The sequence below is a fragment of the Mauremys mutica genome, chromosome 1 (genome assembly GCF_020497125.1).
Source record: "Mauremys mutica isolate MM-2020 ecotype Southern chromosome 1, ASM2049712v1, whole genome shotgun sequence".
Classification (NCBI taxonomy): domain Eukaryota; kingdom Metazoa; phylum Chordata; order Testudines; family Geoemydidae; genus Mauremys; species Mauremys mutica.
The window spans coordinates 224,608,841-224,629,881 of NC_059072.1; the positions used below are offsets into that span (position 1 = coordinate 224,608,841).

Here is a 21,041-nt window from a genome sequence, read left to right on the forward strand (position 1 = left end):
GGGCTGGGCCGGGCAGCACAGCCACAGCATGCTCAGGCAGGCCAGGTGGTGCAGCCACAGCCTGCTCTGGGGGGGCGGGGCTGAGCGGGACAGCTGCAGCCTAGCAGCCCTGGAGCTGCAGCTGCTTCGGAAGCTGTGGGGAGAGCAGCTTGGCCAGAAGGGGAGAGACTCTGGCCCCGCCTCTTCCCTTCTGTCTCTCCTGGCTGTGCTGCCTCTCCTTGCTCCCTGTGTTGGGGGGAGGTGCTGTGTCCCACCTCTCCCTCTCTATACCCGTTCATAAGCCGACCCCCTTCTCTGGTGCTTCCCTTTTTTACTAAAAACAATTCAGCTTATGAATGAGTATATGGTTACTGGTTAACCTTAAAAGATTAATCGGAATATACAGAGATGACTTCTTTGTACAGAAAAGAATAATTGTGGAGAAAACTGTCAAATTGTAATGAAATATGGCTTGATTTGATGATATCTCATAACATGCCAGTGCATATTTATTTTAAATACAAAGTCTATTACATAGTAAGTTGCAATACCTGCTGATTAGAAAACTAATTTGTGGCTTGGACTGGGTGCAGACTTAAGAAGGGGAGAAGGAACTAATTTCCTTTCCTTTGTCAGTTTGTAACATCGTCATCATGTTTTCCTTTTTAAAAAAAAGTGAGGAGAACTTTCATGGAAGATCATACAGAATATATTATGTAAGTGACTAGCTTGATTCACTGCTATTCAACTCTCATCCAGTATACCTCAATGAGTGTCCTTGGAATTCATTTTATAAGTATATATTTTCAAACAATAGAGATTTACATTTAAATGCTTTTAGGCCATACTATAAATTCTTATTTAAAAGTAGATGCTAAGCAACTTGAATAGGCAAATGGAAGTGGTCAGTTGTATAGTCCCAAAGCTAAATCTTGACTTGTAGTGGCTGCTTCTTTTTATGGTGAATCTTTTCTTAGGTAGATGTTGACACTACTGTATTTGTGGTATACTAAATAAGAGAGAGTGAGTGGTATGGCCTGTTCAGGAAGGAGACCTAAGGGTATAATATCAGTAAGCATTCTTTTGTGTACTGCATAATGTCTGTTTTAATTTAGAGCTTTAAAAATTATAAATTTTGTATGGTTTTATTTAGAAGACTGGGTGCTTACACGAATGAACTATTTTCTTTCTGTCAGGAGAGAATATAAAAGGCATATTAAAGCAGCATTCCAGGTTTTATGCATTTGAAACTGCTAACCATAAACCCCAGTCTTATGTTTCAGGCAGTTATTCTTCAGCTTTATATTTAAACCTTATATAAGACACCAATGTACAATTGTGAAATCTTCAAAAGTTGTAGGAAAAAATAAAATTTTGTGCGAGACCTAGAGAAGAAATGTAGTTTTTCTTCTTGTTCTTTGCAGCTTTGCTGCTATTGGTGCCATGTAATGCCAAGGATTCTTCATCATTCGTGCAGTTTTTCTTCATATCCTGCACTTTCATAGGTTAATAGTTCTTTAGCCTAGAAGGGATCATTTGATTGTCTAATCTGACATGCATAACATTGGTCAAAACCAGATTTTTAAAATTCCACCTTCAAAATTTGTTCTTGTCTCTTAATCCAGGGTGCTAAGAGTATGTTGTATTCAGCAATGGTTTTCAGCCACTGGGGGGCCACAAGCAGGTTTCAGGGGGTCCGCCAAAATAAACCAGAGAGCAGGGCCGGTGTTAGACTCACTGGGGCCTGGGGCTGAAGCCCGAGCCACACAGTCCTGGGCTGAAGCCAAAGCTTGAGCAACTTAGCTTTGCGGGCCCCCTGTGGCATGGGGCCCCAGGCAGTTGCCCTGCTTGCTACCCCCTAATGCCAGCTGGGGCTTTTAATCTACTGGATATGCAGAAAAAGAGTTGTTGTAGAACAGGCGGGAGAGCTCTCTCCCGTTGGCATTGAGCATCTTCACCAGATGTGCTGCAGCAGCACAGCTGCATCAGTGCTGTACTGTGTGGACAGGCCCTTACATGCTTTTGAAAATCCTATCAGTGGTACATAAATAGAGGCAGGATGTCACACTGTGTACTGAATGTGGTATGAGGAATAGAACTTGTGATCTTTAGCTCCAAAAATGCAGACTTCTTCCATTTAAACTAATAGAACTCTCCATTTTATAAGAACACTAAGACATAGAGCTTTGTTGGACAGCCACACTAGGCTGAGACAAGTTCAAGCTGTAAAATAATTAAAAGTAGGTCTAACATATTCCAGCCAGCAGAGGGCAGGGATAGTCAAGCACATGCATCATTGAATCATTTGTACAAAGATTTTCAGTTGTATGATGAGGATTTAAAGAAAGCACTGAGAATCACTAGCTTGTCTGTTTATTAATCTGTGTACCAGAATGCAATGATAATTTCATTTAACTTTTGTTTCGACAGTGAAAATGGACCACTAGTAATTTGTCAATTAATCTGCCAGTTTAAATTATGTACAAGTATTAAAAAATATGTTAAACTTTTAAAATAGCTTAGTTTTTAAATATTGCTGGCTTAGTTTTCATTCCTTTTTCATTTTCTGTATCCAATCAGGAATGAGCACAATGGTAGCTTTTTAAAATTACAGAACTCTCAAATTGATGGATTCCAAAAACCTATAAGATTCCTAAAACCACCTTTCAGGAAATTTATTAGGAAACCTCACATGGTAAGTTGAAGTGAAATAGATCCCTTTCTGTGTCTTTCTCTTCTGTTTCCCTTATACTCAGATTTAAAATTGTGCTGTGTTGGCTGGGCTGACGTGAATTTTAAGTCTCTTGATCCCTTGTCACGTTAAGATTCAAAAGATGATTTGTTACATCATAAGATTTACCTGTGTTAAATTACATCTGAATAGTACTAAAGTTTACTGGTCATGGGTAAACTCTGCTGCATATGAACTTTTTCAAATGTTACAACTGTTACATAGTATACAAAAAGGTATTGGCTTGCATGAATCTTGACATTCTGATTTAAAATCTTGATTTTTCTGCCTCTTGATACCTATTACCACTCCTAAGCAACTTGTATGGGCTTTTTATTTCCCTAGCATGGAGATGGTTTTTGGGAATTGGAACACTGTTTGATTTAGACTTGGAACTATTTACAGTGGAGTCAGAACATTTTTAGGATAGTCAGGAAATGGGGAGATGAGTTTCTAACACAGGATAATGAGAGCAGGTCATTGTAATTCTGGGTGCTGAATGACTTTGCAATTTCAAAGCCTAGACCAATCCACACAAGCGGTCCATTTCCTAGACACTACTGTGCTAATAAACGATGGTCACATAAATACCACCCTATACCGGAAACCCACTGACCGCTATACTTACTTACATGCCTCCAGCTTCCATCCCGGACACACCACACGATCCATTGTCTACAGCCAAGCTCTAAGATACAACCGTATTTGCTCCAATCCCTCGGACAGAGATAAACACCTACAAGATCTCTATCAAGCATTCTTAAACCTACAATACCCACCTGCTGAAGTGAAAAAACAGATTGACAGAGCCAGAAGAGTACCCAGAAGCCACCTACTACAGGACAGGCCTAAAAAAGAAAATAACAGAACACCACTAGCCATCACCTACAGCCCCCAACTAAAACCTCTCCAGCGCATCATCAAAGATTTACAACCTATCCTTAAAGATGATCCCTCACTCTCACAGATCTTGGGAGACAGGCCAGTCCTTGCTTATAGACAGCCTCCCAACCTGAAGCAAATACTCACCAGCAACCGCACACCATACAACATAAACACTAACCCAGGAACCTATCCTTGCAATAAAGCCCGATGCCAGCTCTGTCCACATATCCATTCAAGTGACACCATCACAGGACCTAATCACATCAGACAGACCATCAGGGGCTCGTACACCTGCACATCTACCAACGTGATATATGCCATCATGTGCCAGCAATGCCCCTCTGCCATGTACATTGGCCAAACCGGACAGTCTCTACGCAAAAGAATAAATGGACACAAATCTGACATCAGGAATCATAACATTCAAAAACCAGTGGGAGAACACTTCAACCTTCCTAACCACTCAGTGACAGACTTGAAGGTGGCAATTTTGCAACAAAAAAACTTCAAAAACAGACTCCAAAGAGAGACTGCTGAACTTGAATTAATATGCAAACTAGATACCATTAACTGTGGTCTAAATAAAGACTGGGAATGGTTGGGTCATTACACCAATTGAATCTATTTCCCTATGTTAAGTTCTCCTCACACCTTCTATGGGCCATCTTAATTATCACTTCAAAAAGTTTTTTTTCCTCCTGCTAATGATAGCTCATCTCAATTGATTAGACTCTGCCTGTTGGTATGCATACTTCCACCTTTTCATGTTCTCTGTATGTATAAATATCTCCTGTCTGTGTGTTCCATTCTATGCATCCGAAGAAGTGAGCTTTAGCTCACGAAAGCTCATGCTACAATAAATTTGTTAGTCTTTAAGGTGCCACAAGTACTCCTGTTTTTTTTGCAATTTCAATAGATCATGGGGAACTATTAAATTAAAACTTGTATTGATTGCAGCCTGTATTCAAAGACATTTGGTGATGTACTATATGTTCCCTTACTTCATAAAATACTCCCACCTAAAGCACAGATCAAAGGGTTTATTACTGAATGACTCATCTGAAGTTTTGGATGAAAAACACAGGAACAGAGAGCCAGCCCACACACTCCAGTGGCTGACCAAAGGACAAAGTGCACATCTTGCTTAAATTAAGTACCCTCCTCTGCAGAGAGATTACATTTTAGTTACTAGAAATATTCTAGGAAATGCATAAGAAAAAAATTCAGAGAATAGAAATAATTGGACAGACTTAAAATTCACGTAGTGAAAAAGCTCATGTTACTCTAGATTTGTAATTCACCAAATTTAGATGGGGCCTTTACTAACATCTCCATAATGAGTCTTTTTAAAATAAAATGTGTATATTAAACTGGGCAAAATGATTACCGCGAGTCCAATGCTGACCTGCAATAATTAGAAATAAATGCATGTTCCCTCTGGACAGTTTCTCTACAAATAAACTTAGTCTGTTTTCAAGTGTTTACTAAGGACTGGTCTACACTGGGAACTTGCATCAGTATAGCTATGTCTCTTAGGGGTGTGAAAGATCCAAACCCCTGAGTTATCCCTGGTGTAGATCACACTAGGTATATAGAAGAATTCTTCTGTCAGCCTAGCTACCTCCTCTCAGAGAGGTGGATTAACTATACCAGTGGGAGAACTTCTCCCGTCAGCATAAGTAGTGTCTACATTGAAGTGCCCCAGGGGTGCAGCTGCAGCCGTGCCACTATAACTGTTTGAGTATTGAAATACCCTCAGATAAATGAGTGACTGTAAGTTAACAGAGTTAGAGCAGCAAAGGCATGCAAAGAAACTTTTGTTGAAATAAGTACAGTGTAAATTGAACTAAAGCCTCAACTTCCTGAGTTTTCAAGGGACTGTTTTGGTGCATGCAGAATAAATAAAAGAAACTAGATAGGAGACATGTAATTTGTGGTCTTTCTTATTTAATGTCTTGACACATCTAGTCAATATTTTAATGTCAAACTTCCATGGGTTCATCAAACTTTTCCTTAGTCTACCAAAGTTTGTTTTTATTATCCACAATTAGTTCACCAACACTGAAATGCAGTTGCTTTGGGGATGTAATATGGCAACTCTCTAACAGCTCTGACAATGCTACAGAACAGTTTAGGACAGGACGTGAATAATACTTCATTCAGAACTAAAATTGAAATTTTGCATTTGAAACTGTGAAAGCCCAGCTTAGCGGTTAACAAACTCAATGCAAATCAGAAGGGAGTTGGTTCAAAGTGGGAACTGAGTTAATGCATTGTGTCTACCAAGGGTGCAGTGAAAACTTTAGCCTGACATTTAACAGGAAACTGCAAACAAGGGAGTTCTTGGACAGCAGAAAATGCCTTTGCCTTGACACTTACAAGTTCCAGTAATGAAGAGTTGCTGAGTAAGAAGCAACAGCAGCTCTGAAAGAACAGCTACTGAATAATGCAGGGCATCCTGAAGGAGAGAGAGCCAGCCATGTGCTAGCCAGTTTGAAGACAGGATTCTTGCCTCAGAGTTGACAATAAATATATCAGCAAAAATTAGAATGAGCTGGCCAAATGTTTTAAAGAGATTAAAAGGGCTTTTAGGGATAGCACTAGAACATTTTTTACCAGTCTTTATTAGTCAGAGCTCCCAGTTCTGACAGATTAGCAGATGAGCATCCTTTTTAGCCCTTGTCTTGCCCTGGCACACTTGTGCTTCCTTTCTCCGTCCATCTTCTCTCTTCTTCTATATGTTTTTTTGCCTTTTTTAAAATGTTTCTTTTCATTTTGCTCCCTCTTACTATTTCCCCACTCACTGTATACTGCTAAGATAGCCATTCATGGGGTGTATCAGTGTGGCTGGGTGGCAGATATTCTTGTAGCTGAGCCGAGTGCCAGGGGAGAAGAACTTTGCCTGATAGGCTGTAGCTTAAGCCTTATCTCTGTAAAAGTGAGCATCAATCACAGAATTACAGGCTGCAGCAGGAGCAGGGAGGCAAGATTGTTTTCAAGGAGCCACCTGCAGCTTTAGCTTAAGAGTAATTTTGCAGTGTGCTTTAAGGTAGATCCAGAGCCATATAACTTTCTCAGCATCCACTGCTCTTTGGCCTTGATCCCCTAGAGTAGTTTGGCATCTCTTGGGTTTGAAAGCACTGCAGTAGAGAAGAGTGAAAGCAGCTATTTAAAGAACTTGAATGAAAATAAAGATCCCAAAATAGCTCTAATATTAAACTTCTTTTTAAAAAGATCTGCCTTCAAGAAAACCTGAGAAGCTTACACAAATAGAAAGTGAGACAATGTTATACAAGTTCTTGACAAAAAGCAAGTAAGGAAATAAAGTACATTAAATATGAATACAAAGATCATCCAGTCTGCATAATAGACATTCTGTGTTCTTAAGGGAATTTGTAAAACTCATGAATGATATATTTCTGAAATGTCATGAAAACTGGATATGTGCCAGATCATTAGAAAAAAAGCAAAGGTAGTATTGGTCTTCAAAATGAATAGTGATCCTAGCAATTAATTTACTATCAATTCTATCTCTAGTAAAATATAGAGGAAATGTTAAGAAAAAATCACTAAGTATCAAGAGAACAACAAAATCATGGGCAGTAAGCAGTATAGAAATGGATCCACTATCCACTGCATTGCTAATTTATCAAGTCATTCAAAAAGTATGGAAAGGGAATTTGGAAAATTAATATTTGAATCTTAGTAAAGCATTAGTAACTCACAGAATCCTGCTACCAGAACAAATTCATGTGGTCTTGGATATGAATATTGTTGCATGGATTCAAAATTGGGGGCAGGACCATTTAAAAAAAAAAAGACTATTAAATAGCGTGTCAGATTTGAAGGAGATATTTTGTGGAATGTTCACAGATGTTGATTCAGTTCAGGTCCAGTCTAACCAAATATCTTCATAAATGATCTAGAACTGAGCATATGTTAATGACACTAATAAAAAGTTGTGCTTGGTGAATGGGCAGTTGCAAATAGCCACAAGGGAAGAAGAGATAATAGGTAAATAATATGATAATGAAGTGACCTAGAGAGATTAAAAAGAGAGAAAATAATTCAGTGAGATTCAGCTTGGAAAAATGCATGTAGATATATAGACAGGAAATACAGATATGGGAGGGAGAAACATGAAATGTTGAGAGTTAGGTGTTTGTGAAAAGTAAATTAAACATGATATATTGCACTATGGGAGTAAAATAGGCCAGTATCTTTGAGCTGTGTAACTTGAGATCATGTTATGGAATAAGAAGTTCCCACCAAAGGTCAGAGTGGAGGTGTATGTGTGCTGGTGCAGTGATTGTATTTTACTCCTGCTCTGCCCACAGTCATAAAATGGGTTTATAGCCTGAATTTAATCTAAAAATGTAAAAGGTGCTAAAAATTTGTGAAAACAAATTAATCCTAAAATTGTGTCATGTGTCCCATGTAATAAGAAACTAAACCTTTAAATAAATAAATCCCAAACTGCAACAGATAAATTACATCCAGATTAATCTTTGTAGTTGGCTCAATTTTGGTGCTGATTAAGGAATTCATCCTGGATTCTGTGGAAGAACTGTAGCAGTTTAGCATAATATCAGCAAAATCATAAAATTTAGGGGAACAAGTGGAATGAACGTCTGGCTAACCTTTATGTTTGGTGTGTCCCAACGTGCAATCATAAGGCGCATGCTTTTTAAATGACAAAACGCAATCATAACCACTCTCCTTTTAAGTGTATTCATTTTTGTTGACATGTAACTATACAGTGAGAAGATTGTACCAGAGGGGCAGGTTTCCAAGGGCAAGCATGACCAGTAGGCAAGGCTCTATGAATAGCATTTTTAAAAGAATATTTAAATAAGGACAGAAATAAATCCTTTAAGTTATTTAAAATTATATTTTAAATTAGATTGGACATCCAGTTTTTATGGTGTTGTGTGGATATTTCCGCTTAATTTTTGTTTATTTGGGATTTAAAATACTCTATGGTTAAATCATGCTTGTCTGGCTCTATGATTAAATGGTTGGTTCAGGTGCATCGTATACAGACATTAAAGAAGCAACTGATATTTGAAAGATTTAAATCTGAGTGGCAGGTCATACCGGATATTAAGATCCTGCATGACATGAAACCTGAGAGTATGTTGTGTTTTTATATATAAAAATAATAAAATGATTGTCCTTGATACAACTGAAATCCTACTAGAAAGTTGATGTAAGCTCAATTTTGTTGCCATAATTTGACTATTGTTGTTAAATGGACAATATCTGGTAGTTTGGGTCCAAAATTTAACATAGTTGCCATACTAGATCAGATATGTGGACCATTTAGTCCAGTATAGTGTCTCCTGACAGTAGCCCCACACTGTAGTTTCAGAGGAAGGTGCAAGAAACCTTATAGGAGGTAGGTGCAAGGTAATCTTTCCTCCATGAAGGTTTCATGCTAATACCTAATTAGTTACAGGTTGGTTTAAACCATGAAACATAATGTTTTATCTCCCTTCCAAAACTCTTTTTGTTAGCATTAATAACGAGAACTCTAGATATTCTAGTTATCCATGTAAATGTCCAGACTCTCTTTGAATCTTTGTAAGTCTTGGCTTCAATGAGTTCCATGCTCAAATTACGTATTTTGGTTACAAACAAAACGCTGACACCTTTTGATTTCATTAAATACCCCTATATTCTTGTATTATGAGACGGGAAGAACAGAAGCTCCTGATGTATCTTGTCTATGCCACTCATTATTTTATATACTATTATCATGTTGCCTTTTATTAATCTCCTTTCTAAGGAAAACAGTCCCATTCTCTTCAATCTCTCTTCACAAGATTTTTTCCATGCCCTCAATCATTTTTGTCGTCTTCTGAACCCCTTCTAATTCTGTAATAATATCTTTTGAGATGGGGTAACCAGTGAACACAATATTGCAGATGAGGCTGTACCATTATAATATTTTCCAGAGTATTCCCTATCCCATTCCTTATGCATTCTTGTTTGCTCAATATGCAGCTGCAGGGTCATCACAGGGATGTCCAGGTCCCTTTCCTGAGTTGGCACAGTTAATTTAGAAACCTATCAGGTGTAGGAGTAGCTTAAATGTACCCCTTCAGTGTCGGGGAAGGGGTTGGAATGAGGGCAGGGAAGGGATGGGAAGAGGCGGAGCAGAGGCGAGGCTTCATGGAAGGGGTGGAGTAGGGGTGGGGCTGAGGGCAGCAGAGGGGAGGTGTCAGTAGTGCGGCCCTCGGGCCAATGTACTAGTCCTCATGTGGTCCTCGTGGTCATTTGAGTTTGAGACCCCTTGGCTAGATGGACCTTAGGTCTGACCCAGTATGGCCATTCTTATATCATTGCACACTATTACTGAAAAATTGCTTGCTTTTCCATTTTAACCATATAATTATAAAATAAATCAATTGGCATATAAATATTGTATTTATCGTTCAGTGTGCAGTATCAACAAGTCATTGTTTTTATGAAATTTTAGTTTGTACTGACTTTGCCAGTGCTTTTTATCTAACTGGTTGTAAAACTAGACAAATATATACATATGTTGATGTATTCCTAGGAGGACCTCTGTATACCCCCTATAACTGTTTCAAAGATCAAAAAATTATTTCTCTTTGAAGAAAATAGTAGTCCTAACAAATTCAAAACTTTTTAAAGTATTAATGATTTATCATTAAAAGAAGTATTAAAAAAAAGTTGAATTTTCAGTTGATAAAAGAAGAACTTAGCATAATTTAAGCTCTGCCTACATGAAACAATTTCTATAACACTTTTATATTTGTATTTATATTTTACATGCATCTGGAAGATAGATTTATATATGAAAATGACATAATACATGTCATATATGTTAAAAAATGCACCAGCTCCTGGCAGCTGTGCTTGAAACTATGGGAAAAGGGTCACAACGCACAGGTAAAGCAGCGGTGGGAAGGAGTGCTGCGTATGGAGGCACTGCACTGTTTTACATAACTAAGGCTGCTTAATGCACACACACTCAACAGTTGTAGTTACAAACAGTTCCAACAACACTTAGTTGTGTCACTTGCTTCTGAAATGGTGCATGTTTCTAGGGTAGATGAGCCTCTCATATTGATACATGCCACAATCAAGAAAGGATGAAGAGTAGTCATCCTTATGAACAAATCTAACACAGTTCTTAAGGTGCTGTTCAGTGCATGGGTATTACAGTAATGAGTATGCTAGAAATACATATGGCTGCTCTAGTGTCATAATGTCTGACTGGTAATAAGTCTGAAAAAAAATAGTAGTCTCATTTGCCAGCCAGGGATCACCAAAGATCTGGTTGCGTCACTCCTGTTCCTCTTCTCTCCCCCGCCCCCACATGTTCCCCCTCAAAGAGGGGTTGGTATAGGAGGCTGCTATTCTGGGTCTGTTCCAGCTGATGGCTCTCTGCCCCACACCAAGGTAATCCTCGGTTGCAAAGATCTGGCTGCTTTACAGTCCACAGGGGCCATATTCTGGAGTGGTGCCCTATGTCTTTTCAGCTGTGGGAACTGAAATAAGTATCTGCAACTTGGACTCCAGTTTAATGGGCAACACACTGCTGCAATTTCACTGACTTAATCCATCACAGTTATAATCTTAGGCCAAAAAAGTACAGTACAAATTCGCTTCATGTAAAAATTGTACGTTTCATTGCAATGATTGTTTTTAACATTGTTAAACTACTATCTGTGTCATTTTTCTAGAATTCTTATTATGTTGCAAAAACAAATGACATCTTTACTCACAGACCATTTGGAGGACACCTGGAAAATCCAAGACCCTTCAGAAGACCCTTTAAGGTATTGTTTGACTCTTGCCAAGTGTATGTGTTGCATAAGGTTTCATTTCAGGCTGTGGTGTTGTGATTTAGGCATGTTGCCCTAAACAGACATGGTGAGTTGTTCAAAAATGGTCAGCATTGGCTGAACTTTGTTCCCATTGAAACAGTGGGGGGTTGCCTTGACTTCAGTAGGAAGGGAGTTGTATCAGAACTGAATGTTTGAAAATTCCACTTCTTTCCCACCCTTTTCCCCTCCCCCCAGACCCTCCTGTAACAGCTGGAGTACTATCATATTTTGAAAGACTAAGTTACTAGAATTTGGACTCTCCCAGGTAGGTAAGAGAGCTGACTTTCTCAGGGTGTAATTTTAAATAGCATTAAGGGAGAGGGCAAACAGAATGGCAAAACAGTAAGGTTGAAAGGAGAGTTGGGCAAGGAAGGAAGGAGGGAGTGGCAAGATCATGGGGCTAGTGTTGGACAATAGAAGAGAAAAAATCTTAAAAAGCAAATTTTAGAATCAAAATTGCAGAAAAAATGGGAGATTACTAAAACATCTGGCCAATAAATAGTCTTGGAAAGACATTAGGGTTTTAATCAGTAAATGTTGGTAAACATTGATTTCACCATATGCACACAAACCACCAAAAATATTTCTATCCATAATAATAGACATTCACAGATAGGCAAAGTAAGACAAATGCTGCTTCAGAAGTTGATTTAAGGATACTTACTTTGTATTTTTTGACATATGATGTTGACAATTTTGTGTTTCAACAGTTATAAAGCTTTAACTTTTTGAATCACCATCTACTGTCATTAAATATCTATTTCCTGACCCTCTCCATAACTTCCCACAACTGTGAAAATTTAAATAGCTAATTGGGGGGGGGGGAGCTTAAATAAACATTACTATCAGTCACCATTTATTTAAAAAAAAAATCAAATTCTGTCAAATCTGCCTATGAGGAAACACCTTACATGAATATATTCATTCCTAATTTCATTATTTTGTTTATATACTGTTCCAGTAAATTTTTTTGAAATTAAGCCTGGTGGAATGTTGTAATTGTCATAACGCTACATGAGAAATTCAGAGTATTCTCCATGTTTAAGAGAAAACATCATTTTTAGTTGCACTTCTACTGCATTTTTTTGCATTTTTCATGTAAAATTACCTTAAATCTATATGAAGACTCCCAAACAGTAATCCTTTTATGTTTTATATTTTCTCATTATTCTATCTGATAAGTATTGCTTTTAGGTTTTGTTTACAGGAACTAGGGTAGCCAGAGGGCAAGTGTGAAAAATCGGGACGGGGGTAGAGGGTAATAGGTGCCTATATTAAAAAAAAGCCCTCAAAATCGGGACATCTGGTCACCCTAACAGAAACCCTAAGATGTAAGAGCGTCAGCAAAATCACCCAATTCTGGGGTACTGCAGAGGCTTCCCAATGTGTCTTGACTGTAAAAGGCACCCTGGGGTCAAAATCAATTAAATGTAAAACAAAGATTACTTGTATCTCTTCCTTCCTGTTGTGAGTGGCATGCTGTGCATGGCACCAATTAAGTCCATTCAGAATGGGAAAACGCTGATCAAATCTGGGTCAACCTCTTCTAGTTTTTCATTTAAAAGTGGCCTTGGTATAAGGCAGTTAGGTCACTGACTCATGGTCCAGAATATCCCTTTTCTCCATGAGCCACATGAATGGTGGAGATGTGATCACTGTTAATCCACCTCTTCCACAAAACACATTTCAGATAAGCCACCGAATAATGCTTGATATTTTACAAGGTTGCTGCGAGGATTTAAAAAAAACAAAAACAAAAAAAACCTTGTGTAAGGTAGGTATGCATTATCCTCATTTTACAGCTAGGGAAATTGAGATAGAATTATTATGACCAAGTATATACAGGTAGTTGGCATCAAAGCCTAAATTCAAATTTCAGACTTCCCGATTCTTAACTATACTTAAAACAATGGAACCCTTAGATAGAACTGACTTTCAGGCTCTCTCATCCTGGCTAGTGGTGTCTTGCTCTGTAGCCGATTACTAAATGCACTTAGCCAACCAGTCCCCCCAGATTAAAAGAAAAACAAACTTTCATCAAGATAAAGTTCATAGTGTTATAACATTAGTCTTTTTTTTTTAGGTATTACTTTAGTTAACAGGTTAAAGTCATCTTACACTAAAATTACATTACATAGAATATTGATTTGGGATCCTTTGGTGTACACCTTACCATAATGGCACCTGTGTCAGCACCTCCCGTCTATTATCAGCACAGGGGAAGTAGATAGTTCTGTTATATCAGGCTGATCCCTGCCTCCCATATCAACCCTTTGGTCTGTTGGCACTTGATGTAACTTAAAGCAGCCTGAAGTCTGGCTTAATTCATGTCAACTTGGAATTCTGTGTAGGATTGGGGGAATGTAAAGGTGAGATTTAAGCCACTGTTGCATTCATGCACGCAACTTGTGCTGTCCACCCCTGTGCTGCAGCCAATAATATCTTCTCTTGTGCTTCAGTATAACTACGGGTAAACAGCATATGCAGCAGCACTATGTTTTGCATGTGTGAAAAGCAAATGGATTATGGCTGGTATGGGAAAAATGATATTGATTTATTGACTTAAAATTCCTAATCTAAAATTTCATCAACTTATTTTTTGCATTGAATTTTCTCTTGTATTGCATATAATTTTTTCTTATGTTGTTGAAAGTGGATTGCATTCAGTATACCTGAGATGGTAGCTTGACTGCTTTCTAATGTTATATCTTTATCAACAAAAAGACTTTGGCAAATCTCTTTCCCTTGTGTATGAAACAAGTTCTGTTGAGTCACTAAACAGAAGTATTTTGTTCAGAATACTTCAAAACTGGTTGTCTGTGGTGTGTTAACTTCTATATGAAAAGAACAACACACTCTAGAGGAGCAGTTTTATAAAGGGACACCCAACGTTTTTAGGTTTAAAAAGCTCTTCCTTTTACTTAGTGATTCACAATGCACCCAAGGGATGAGGGCAATCAGTAAACCCACTTGGTATGTTTATCATTTAAATAAAATATTATCCTGGAATTCTGATGATTTCATTAACTATTCATGTTCTACAGTCATGGTTGTATGGTGGGATAGCTTAGATGTTTATATTTTGTATATAGTCTCTGCTTTTAAAAATAAAATATTTTGACAAGCAGTGTTACCATCACTTAAAAAATGAAGTTTCAGAAACAAACAATGTTAGCAATCCTTGTAAAATAGTTTTACATTGATTGATTATTAAATGAAATTCAGAACCTTAGATTGTTTCATGTTTCAAACTGAAACATTTTAAGATTTTCCAAATAACTTGGAGCAGTGGAGTAATTTTGTAGCAGAATCTGTTTAAATTGCATAAATTTGTCTTTGAAGAATATTAGTAATTTGGAGTAAACTACACTTTAGTTGTGTGGAATTTGATACTGAACATAGCGGTAGGTAGGATCTAAACACATTACTATCTATCTTTGGTATTTCTAATGTGTTTACCATCACAGTGCCTTGTTGCCAAATATATAATTACGCTTCTGGTTAGGTTTATCTACAATTGATTATAATCTTCATCAGTGTTGTCGTCTTGGGTTTTTTTCTCCACTTTTGTTTGGGTCAAATGATTGCCTTAGTTCAAACGTAGAACCTATGACAGCAGCAGCTCCACTCCCATTCCTTCCTCTTACTCTGTCTATCCATTATTTGCTTATTTCCATAGAGAGAGACATGCAGGGGGATAGCCTTGGAACCATCTTCCTAACCACTCCTGCTAGGATGAAGACCAGAAGGTGTGGAAGGAGAGGGAAGCTCAGTAGCTTTCTCCCAAGCTGGAAACAGTAGTGATGGCTGCTGGAAAGCCTTGGGGCCTCCTCTCATGGTAGGAGGCAGATGCCTCCTGGTGGAAGAACTCCCCTGCTCAATGCAAGATGCCTGCCAATTGGGGCACAGGCTGCCCATTCACATAGTTTAGGGGGAATCTTGGTTTTTACCTTGCCAAGGTTCACGGGCTTAATTTAGAATTTTAAAAACATTTCAGTTTCCCCTATTGTGGCAATATATTTGCATAAAGGATGGTATTGTATTGTATTGTATCCTGAGAACAGTCAGGTTTGGACTCACTCTGATCTCCTGTGAGAAGTTGAGCATTTGGCAGCTGTCTGCCAAGAATCCCGTGCCTCCAACTCCAGTAAGCTTCACCATGGTCACTGACGTGTTCATCTTTCCTGGTAAATGCAGCTTTCTCAGTATATCATGGATGGCTACAGTGTCTTTGAAATAGAAAAAGGCTTCTAGGAGTTCGTATAAATGAGCTCCTCCCTTGTGTAAGCCTTTTTTAGCTGCAGATTGCAAGTTTACTGAAAAACTGGTACAAAATATATTGCATATATGAAGCACGTGATTCCCCACCCCCCAACTCTGTCAGATTGATACCAAATGTTACCAGAACACTCAAAAGCACTTTTCAGTGAGGGCTATTTTCATGACAAATTTCAGCTTTTTTCTTCTAGCAGTTAAAGTTGTTCATGAAAGGTTACAAGACTTCTACATGGGGAAGGTGTCTGCTCTCCGTCTTGCATTTCCCTTGTATTCAAAAGCAGATTTAACAATTTTTTATTAAAACTCCTTAAAAAAACCCAACCTTCTGGCAAGACCAAGTTTGAAAACTTCAAACAAAATGTTCAAAAACAATCTGAGAAACTATAATAAATGAGGTTGGAATTTTTTATATTAATAATCTTATACTGCACCCTTTTGTGTGGCATCTGAGTGCCTGAGAATGGAAAACTTAACACAAACTTAATTATAGTGGACATTGCTGCTCCCACTACATATGTTGTAGTATTTATAGTGCCATTGACTTCATCTTCACCACCACCTTCATTGGCTTTCACCCTCAGTTCTACTTCAGGTGAGTTTACAGTAGCCCAATATAGAGGTGAAGGAAGCATAGCTCTGTGGCTAGGTGTTCTTCCGATGGTTTTAAAGACTGAAGTAATTCTAGGTAAATTTGATATCTTACATTCAACATATGAACCAGAGACCGCTCTTGGATGCAATCCTGCCTCCTTTGAAGTCAGTGGGTTGCCACTGAGTTAATCAGGCCAGGATTTTACTCTTAAAGTTTACTTATTAGCACAGCTGTTTATATAGAGAGAGACTCACACACAACCCAAAAAGGAGCTTGTATCTCCCCTTCCACTTCATTTATTGCCCAAATTATACAACCTCTTCAGTGCTCATAATTTTGATATCAGAACCTGTTCTATGAAGATAACTTGAGCTACTTTGGACTGTTGCCCAATATGTGCCACACTGCAGTTCTGTGATATGAACAGTGAGTAGGGGTCTGGGAAGAATTAAATAGGAGGCAAAGAAGAGGCATATGCATTTATAAATGAATAACACTTCAGTACTGTAAGTTTTTGTGTGTGTATAATTGTGTAATTGTAACTTTAAAATAGTTGAATACAATAAAATACAAAAGGCCTTTTTGACCAGAGTTCCGAAATTCGATCATTTTGTCCATTTTTTCTTTTTCCCTCTACAGAACAACTTTACAGATGGTCGATTGCAACACAGTTATAAATCAGGCTTAGTACAGAAGGGTTTATATATTCAGGCTAAGTACCAGCGGCTACGTTCTGCTGGTGTAAGGGGATTTACCACTTATAAATTCAGAGAAGGATTTTTGAGGAAAGAAAAGGTGAGTTGGATTAAAATTAATTTTCCCTAAACTTTTTTTTGATTATATAAAATGTGAGTATCCAAATGATTCACTCCTATTTCAGAATCCACTTGGAGTTGTTTGTCTAGATTGTATGGATATTCTTTGGAGTACTAAATTGACATTCTTTTCCTCCTCCCCCTACTCCAAGAAACTTGGTGTAACTGAGGGCAGGTCTACATTATGGGGGTAAGTTGACCTAAGTTACGCAACTCCAGCCACGTGAATGACGTAGCTGGAGTCTACATATCTCTTAGGTCGACTTATTGCAGTGTCTACACCATACTGGGTCGATGGGAGAAACTCTCCTGTCGACTTACCCTATGCTTCTCGTTCTGGTGAAGTACTGGAGTTGATGGGAGAGCGATCTGCAATCGATTATAGCGGGCCTTCACTAGACTCGCTAAATCGACCCCCCCGGTGGATTGATCACTCCAGCATCGATCCATGGTAAGTGTAGACATACCCTGAGACTTTTGTCAGCTATGGCCTCTGACATTACCTCTCTTCTGAAGTTTCAGTTTGGGCAATCCTTTCTGCAGCTCAACTAAGCTGATTTTCCATCTATAAGTGGGGAAACTGGTCAAAGACTGTTTTGTGTGTCCTTTCAAACAATTGGTTAACTAAATTCTGTTGTCTGAATATGTGCTCTTTTTCAGTACATTACCTAAGGATCCAAGCCAGATATTCACCTTATAAACCATCTAATTCATACATGTTGGAGTGCTATATTTACAATGCATGTTCACATTTACATCCTTAGTTGCACTGAGATATATTACAGGCAATCCTTGTGCATAAAAGGCAGACTGAACCCCCACCCCCACTGCTAGAAGCTGGGACTGGATGATGTGGTGAATCACTCAAAAAATTGCCCTGTTCTGTTCACTATCTCTGATGCATCTGGCACCAGCCACTGTTGGAAGACAGGATACAGGGCTAGATGGACCATTGGTCTGACCCAGTATGGCCGTTCTTATGTCCTTAAATTGGGTATCTAAAATATTTTCCTGATTGTTTATAAGCTTGCTTAATTGTGCAACTTCTGTTTTTAAAATACTTTGCAAAATCGTGCTACAGCAGTAGTAATTCATGAAGAATTTTTGGGGTACCCTGAACTGGTAGGATCTCCCATCAGTATTAGTGTAACATTAACAGGGCACAGTCTAACACAGTTAGGAGTATCCATGTTGTAATAACTTCGTAGGGTGCACAGGACAACACTGTTTAAGCACCTGATGAAGTATCATGTTACAGTTTATAGAATCATGTCAGGAGTCATGAGTATTGTAAGGCTCAGTAACAAATAGGGTACCTCAATATTATTATAGCATCCTAAAGTCCTTATTTGAATTGTCTCAGCATAATCTAAAATTTATCTTCCTTTCTTGTTTTATAACCATGGTGTCTAATCCATATTACAAATTGTTAAACATGCCAGACATGTTTTGGCATGGTTAGACTAGTGATGTAGATAAAGTCTGAGAACGCTGCAAAGGCCGTATACTATTACTCTGAGGGAACAGGGCGTGCTTCTCACATCACTAAACAATGACAGTCCTGACCATTCCTTTCTAAGACCTCTGATAAATACCCATGCTTGCTAGATGGAAAAAGAAAATGACTGAAAGATCAATTTTCAGACTACAGAATCATTTGGAATTATAAACTTGTATTATAATACAAATGTACAATTGCTTCACTATAATCAGCAAACAGATGTCACTGCCATGTAAATTTCCTATTGCTATTTTATAATTCGATACTAGAAATTCTTGTTTAAAATTCATTAAAATAATCTTAAAATCTGGCTGCCAAAGATTACAGCATGAATTGTTGATCAGTATAATTAGGCTTTGTTAAAATATTAATTTTATAACCAATAAAGAAATCTAATACCTCCCAGTTAAAGTAAAATAAATCCTGTATTAAAATGTATGATGCAGCCTTTTTTCCAGTGTGCAACTAGCAGTTTAGAAAGCCTCATCATGGCAACATGTTCTTACATTTCAGTAATTCATGTATTTCTGCCCATGTAGTAAACTTGTTAAATAGTTGATATTTGTTAAAATGGGTTACAACTGGTATGATTTATATGGATTCTTTAAAAAGTGCTAATCTGTCATGTTTCTTGCTGAAAGTTGATTTTTTTCAAAAGAATTGAATGTCCCCACTTAAATTATACTTTGATGTTCAAAGTAAACAATTTAATTTTTTTAATCTAAACTATTTTTCCAAAATTTTCTATGTGAAACAGAATTCCCAGTCACATTTTACAATAAATGACTTTAATAAACAGTTTGTTTTCAAGTCTAGCAAGTTAAGAAGTTACTTAAAAGATAAGCACATTAGAGATTGTTATAAACATGTATGAACCCTTTATAAACTACAATTGTGCTATTAATATAAAGGATAATCAAATTCTGTGTCAGCCAAAACTCATCTTAAATATTAATCTACACATTCAAAATTATAAAATTATAAAGATGTTGGCTGACTTAGAACAACGCTTCCTTAACTCTCGTTCCCTAACACCCCTACTCTACTTGCGCTACATTGATGACATCTTCATCATCTGGACTCATGGAAAAGAAGCCCTTGAGGAATTCCACCGAGTTTAACCTATAAACCTGGAGAGAATTACCTCTCCCCCTTTCTTTCTCAGTAAAAGCAAAGTAACAGCAAACAGGAATAAAGAATTTCCTTCACCAAACACACAATTTCAAATGTAGAAATCAAATTATAAGACTAATCCGCCTTTTTAACTAATACTCACTATTGGATAGTAGGAACTACTCCAGGAGAACTTGGAGACATGTCTGGTCTCTCTTAGATCCAAAAAGAGACTCTCTAACAAAGAACACAGACAAAGGCTTCCCTCCACAGAGATTTGAAATTATCTTGTCTCTGATTGGTCCTCTGGTCAGGTGGTCATCAGGTACTGCATGTTAACCCTTTACAGGTAAAAGAGATCTTAACCCTTAACTATCTGTTTATTTATGACATGGTCCAACTGATATTAATGGAGTTTCTTGAGTAACTTCTCATCAATATGATGAAGGGGTTCACAACACAGTTGCCAACTTTCACGTGATAAATAAGCACCTGACTTTCACAATAAGCCAAAAATCAAGCTAATCCCATTTCAAAACAAGCCAATCCCTAAGAACTCCAAAACTCTATGTGACTAGATCCCCCTGGCGTGCAGTCTGGGACTGTGGTGGGCCCGCTCTGCACCCGTCTCTCCCCCCCTGCCCCTGCATGCCGGGAGCCAATAAAAAAAAAAGTAACAAGCAACAAGCCAAAAACTACCCAACAATCAACTCACAAGCCAATTAAGCCAAAAACAAGCCCAATTTCTGTTTTTTTTGTTTTGTTGTCCCCCCCCCCCCATGGGATTGGCATGTCTGGTTCACAACCTAGCTATGCGTGAATAAAATAACAGATTTAAGTGTTTGTACTCTAATGTACTAGTATTTTTTCTGCTCCCAAAGTTTGACTGTTTAGTATATATTTACATTATTTGGCAAGAATTTTCAAACTTGGTAAGCACTTAAAGGTAAATAAGTTCCCTGCTTTTCAGCGATGCTGAGCTTCTGCTGACTTTGGAAAAGTTGGCATACATTGTATGATTTACTTTAGCCTTGCAAAATTGACATGAAAATATACCAGTCCAGGCACAATTCATACTCACCTACTCTTTGCTATGATACTAAATGACTAAAAAACCCTACAGTATTACTTGTTTAAAATATTTTGTCCTTGGCAAGTAAAATTTTGCAAAGCTGATTACTTATTCTTTATAGCAGCATGGCTGCTTTAGTAAGAAGTCTTGTGCATTATTGCATACCATATAGTGAAAATTAAAATAATAAAAATATGAGCCAATAGAGGTTGTTCT

The 21,041-nt window shown here is 37.8% G+C and overlaps 1 protein-coding gene across 4 annotated transcripts in view; it reads left to right on the plus strand.

Moving 5' to 3' along the window:
* Positions 1-21,041, plus strand: part of BCLAF3 (BCLAF1 and THRAP3 family member 3) — a 56,508-nt gene that overhangs the window by 30,123 nt on the left and 5,344 nt on the right. For 3 of the 4 annotated variants that reach the window (XM_045014187.1, XM_045014275.1, XM_045014360.1), the window contains 3 exons: positions 2,560-2,674; positions 11,311-11,406; positions 16,964-17,119. In XM_045014187.1, coding sequence (XP_044870122.1) covers positions 2,560-2,674; positions 11,311-11,406; positions 16,964-17,119 — 367 coding nt within the window. The other variant, XM_045014418.1, reaches the window with a different exon arrangement.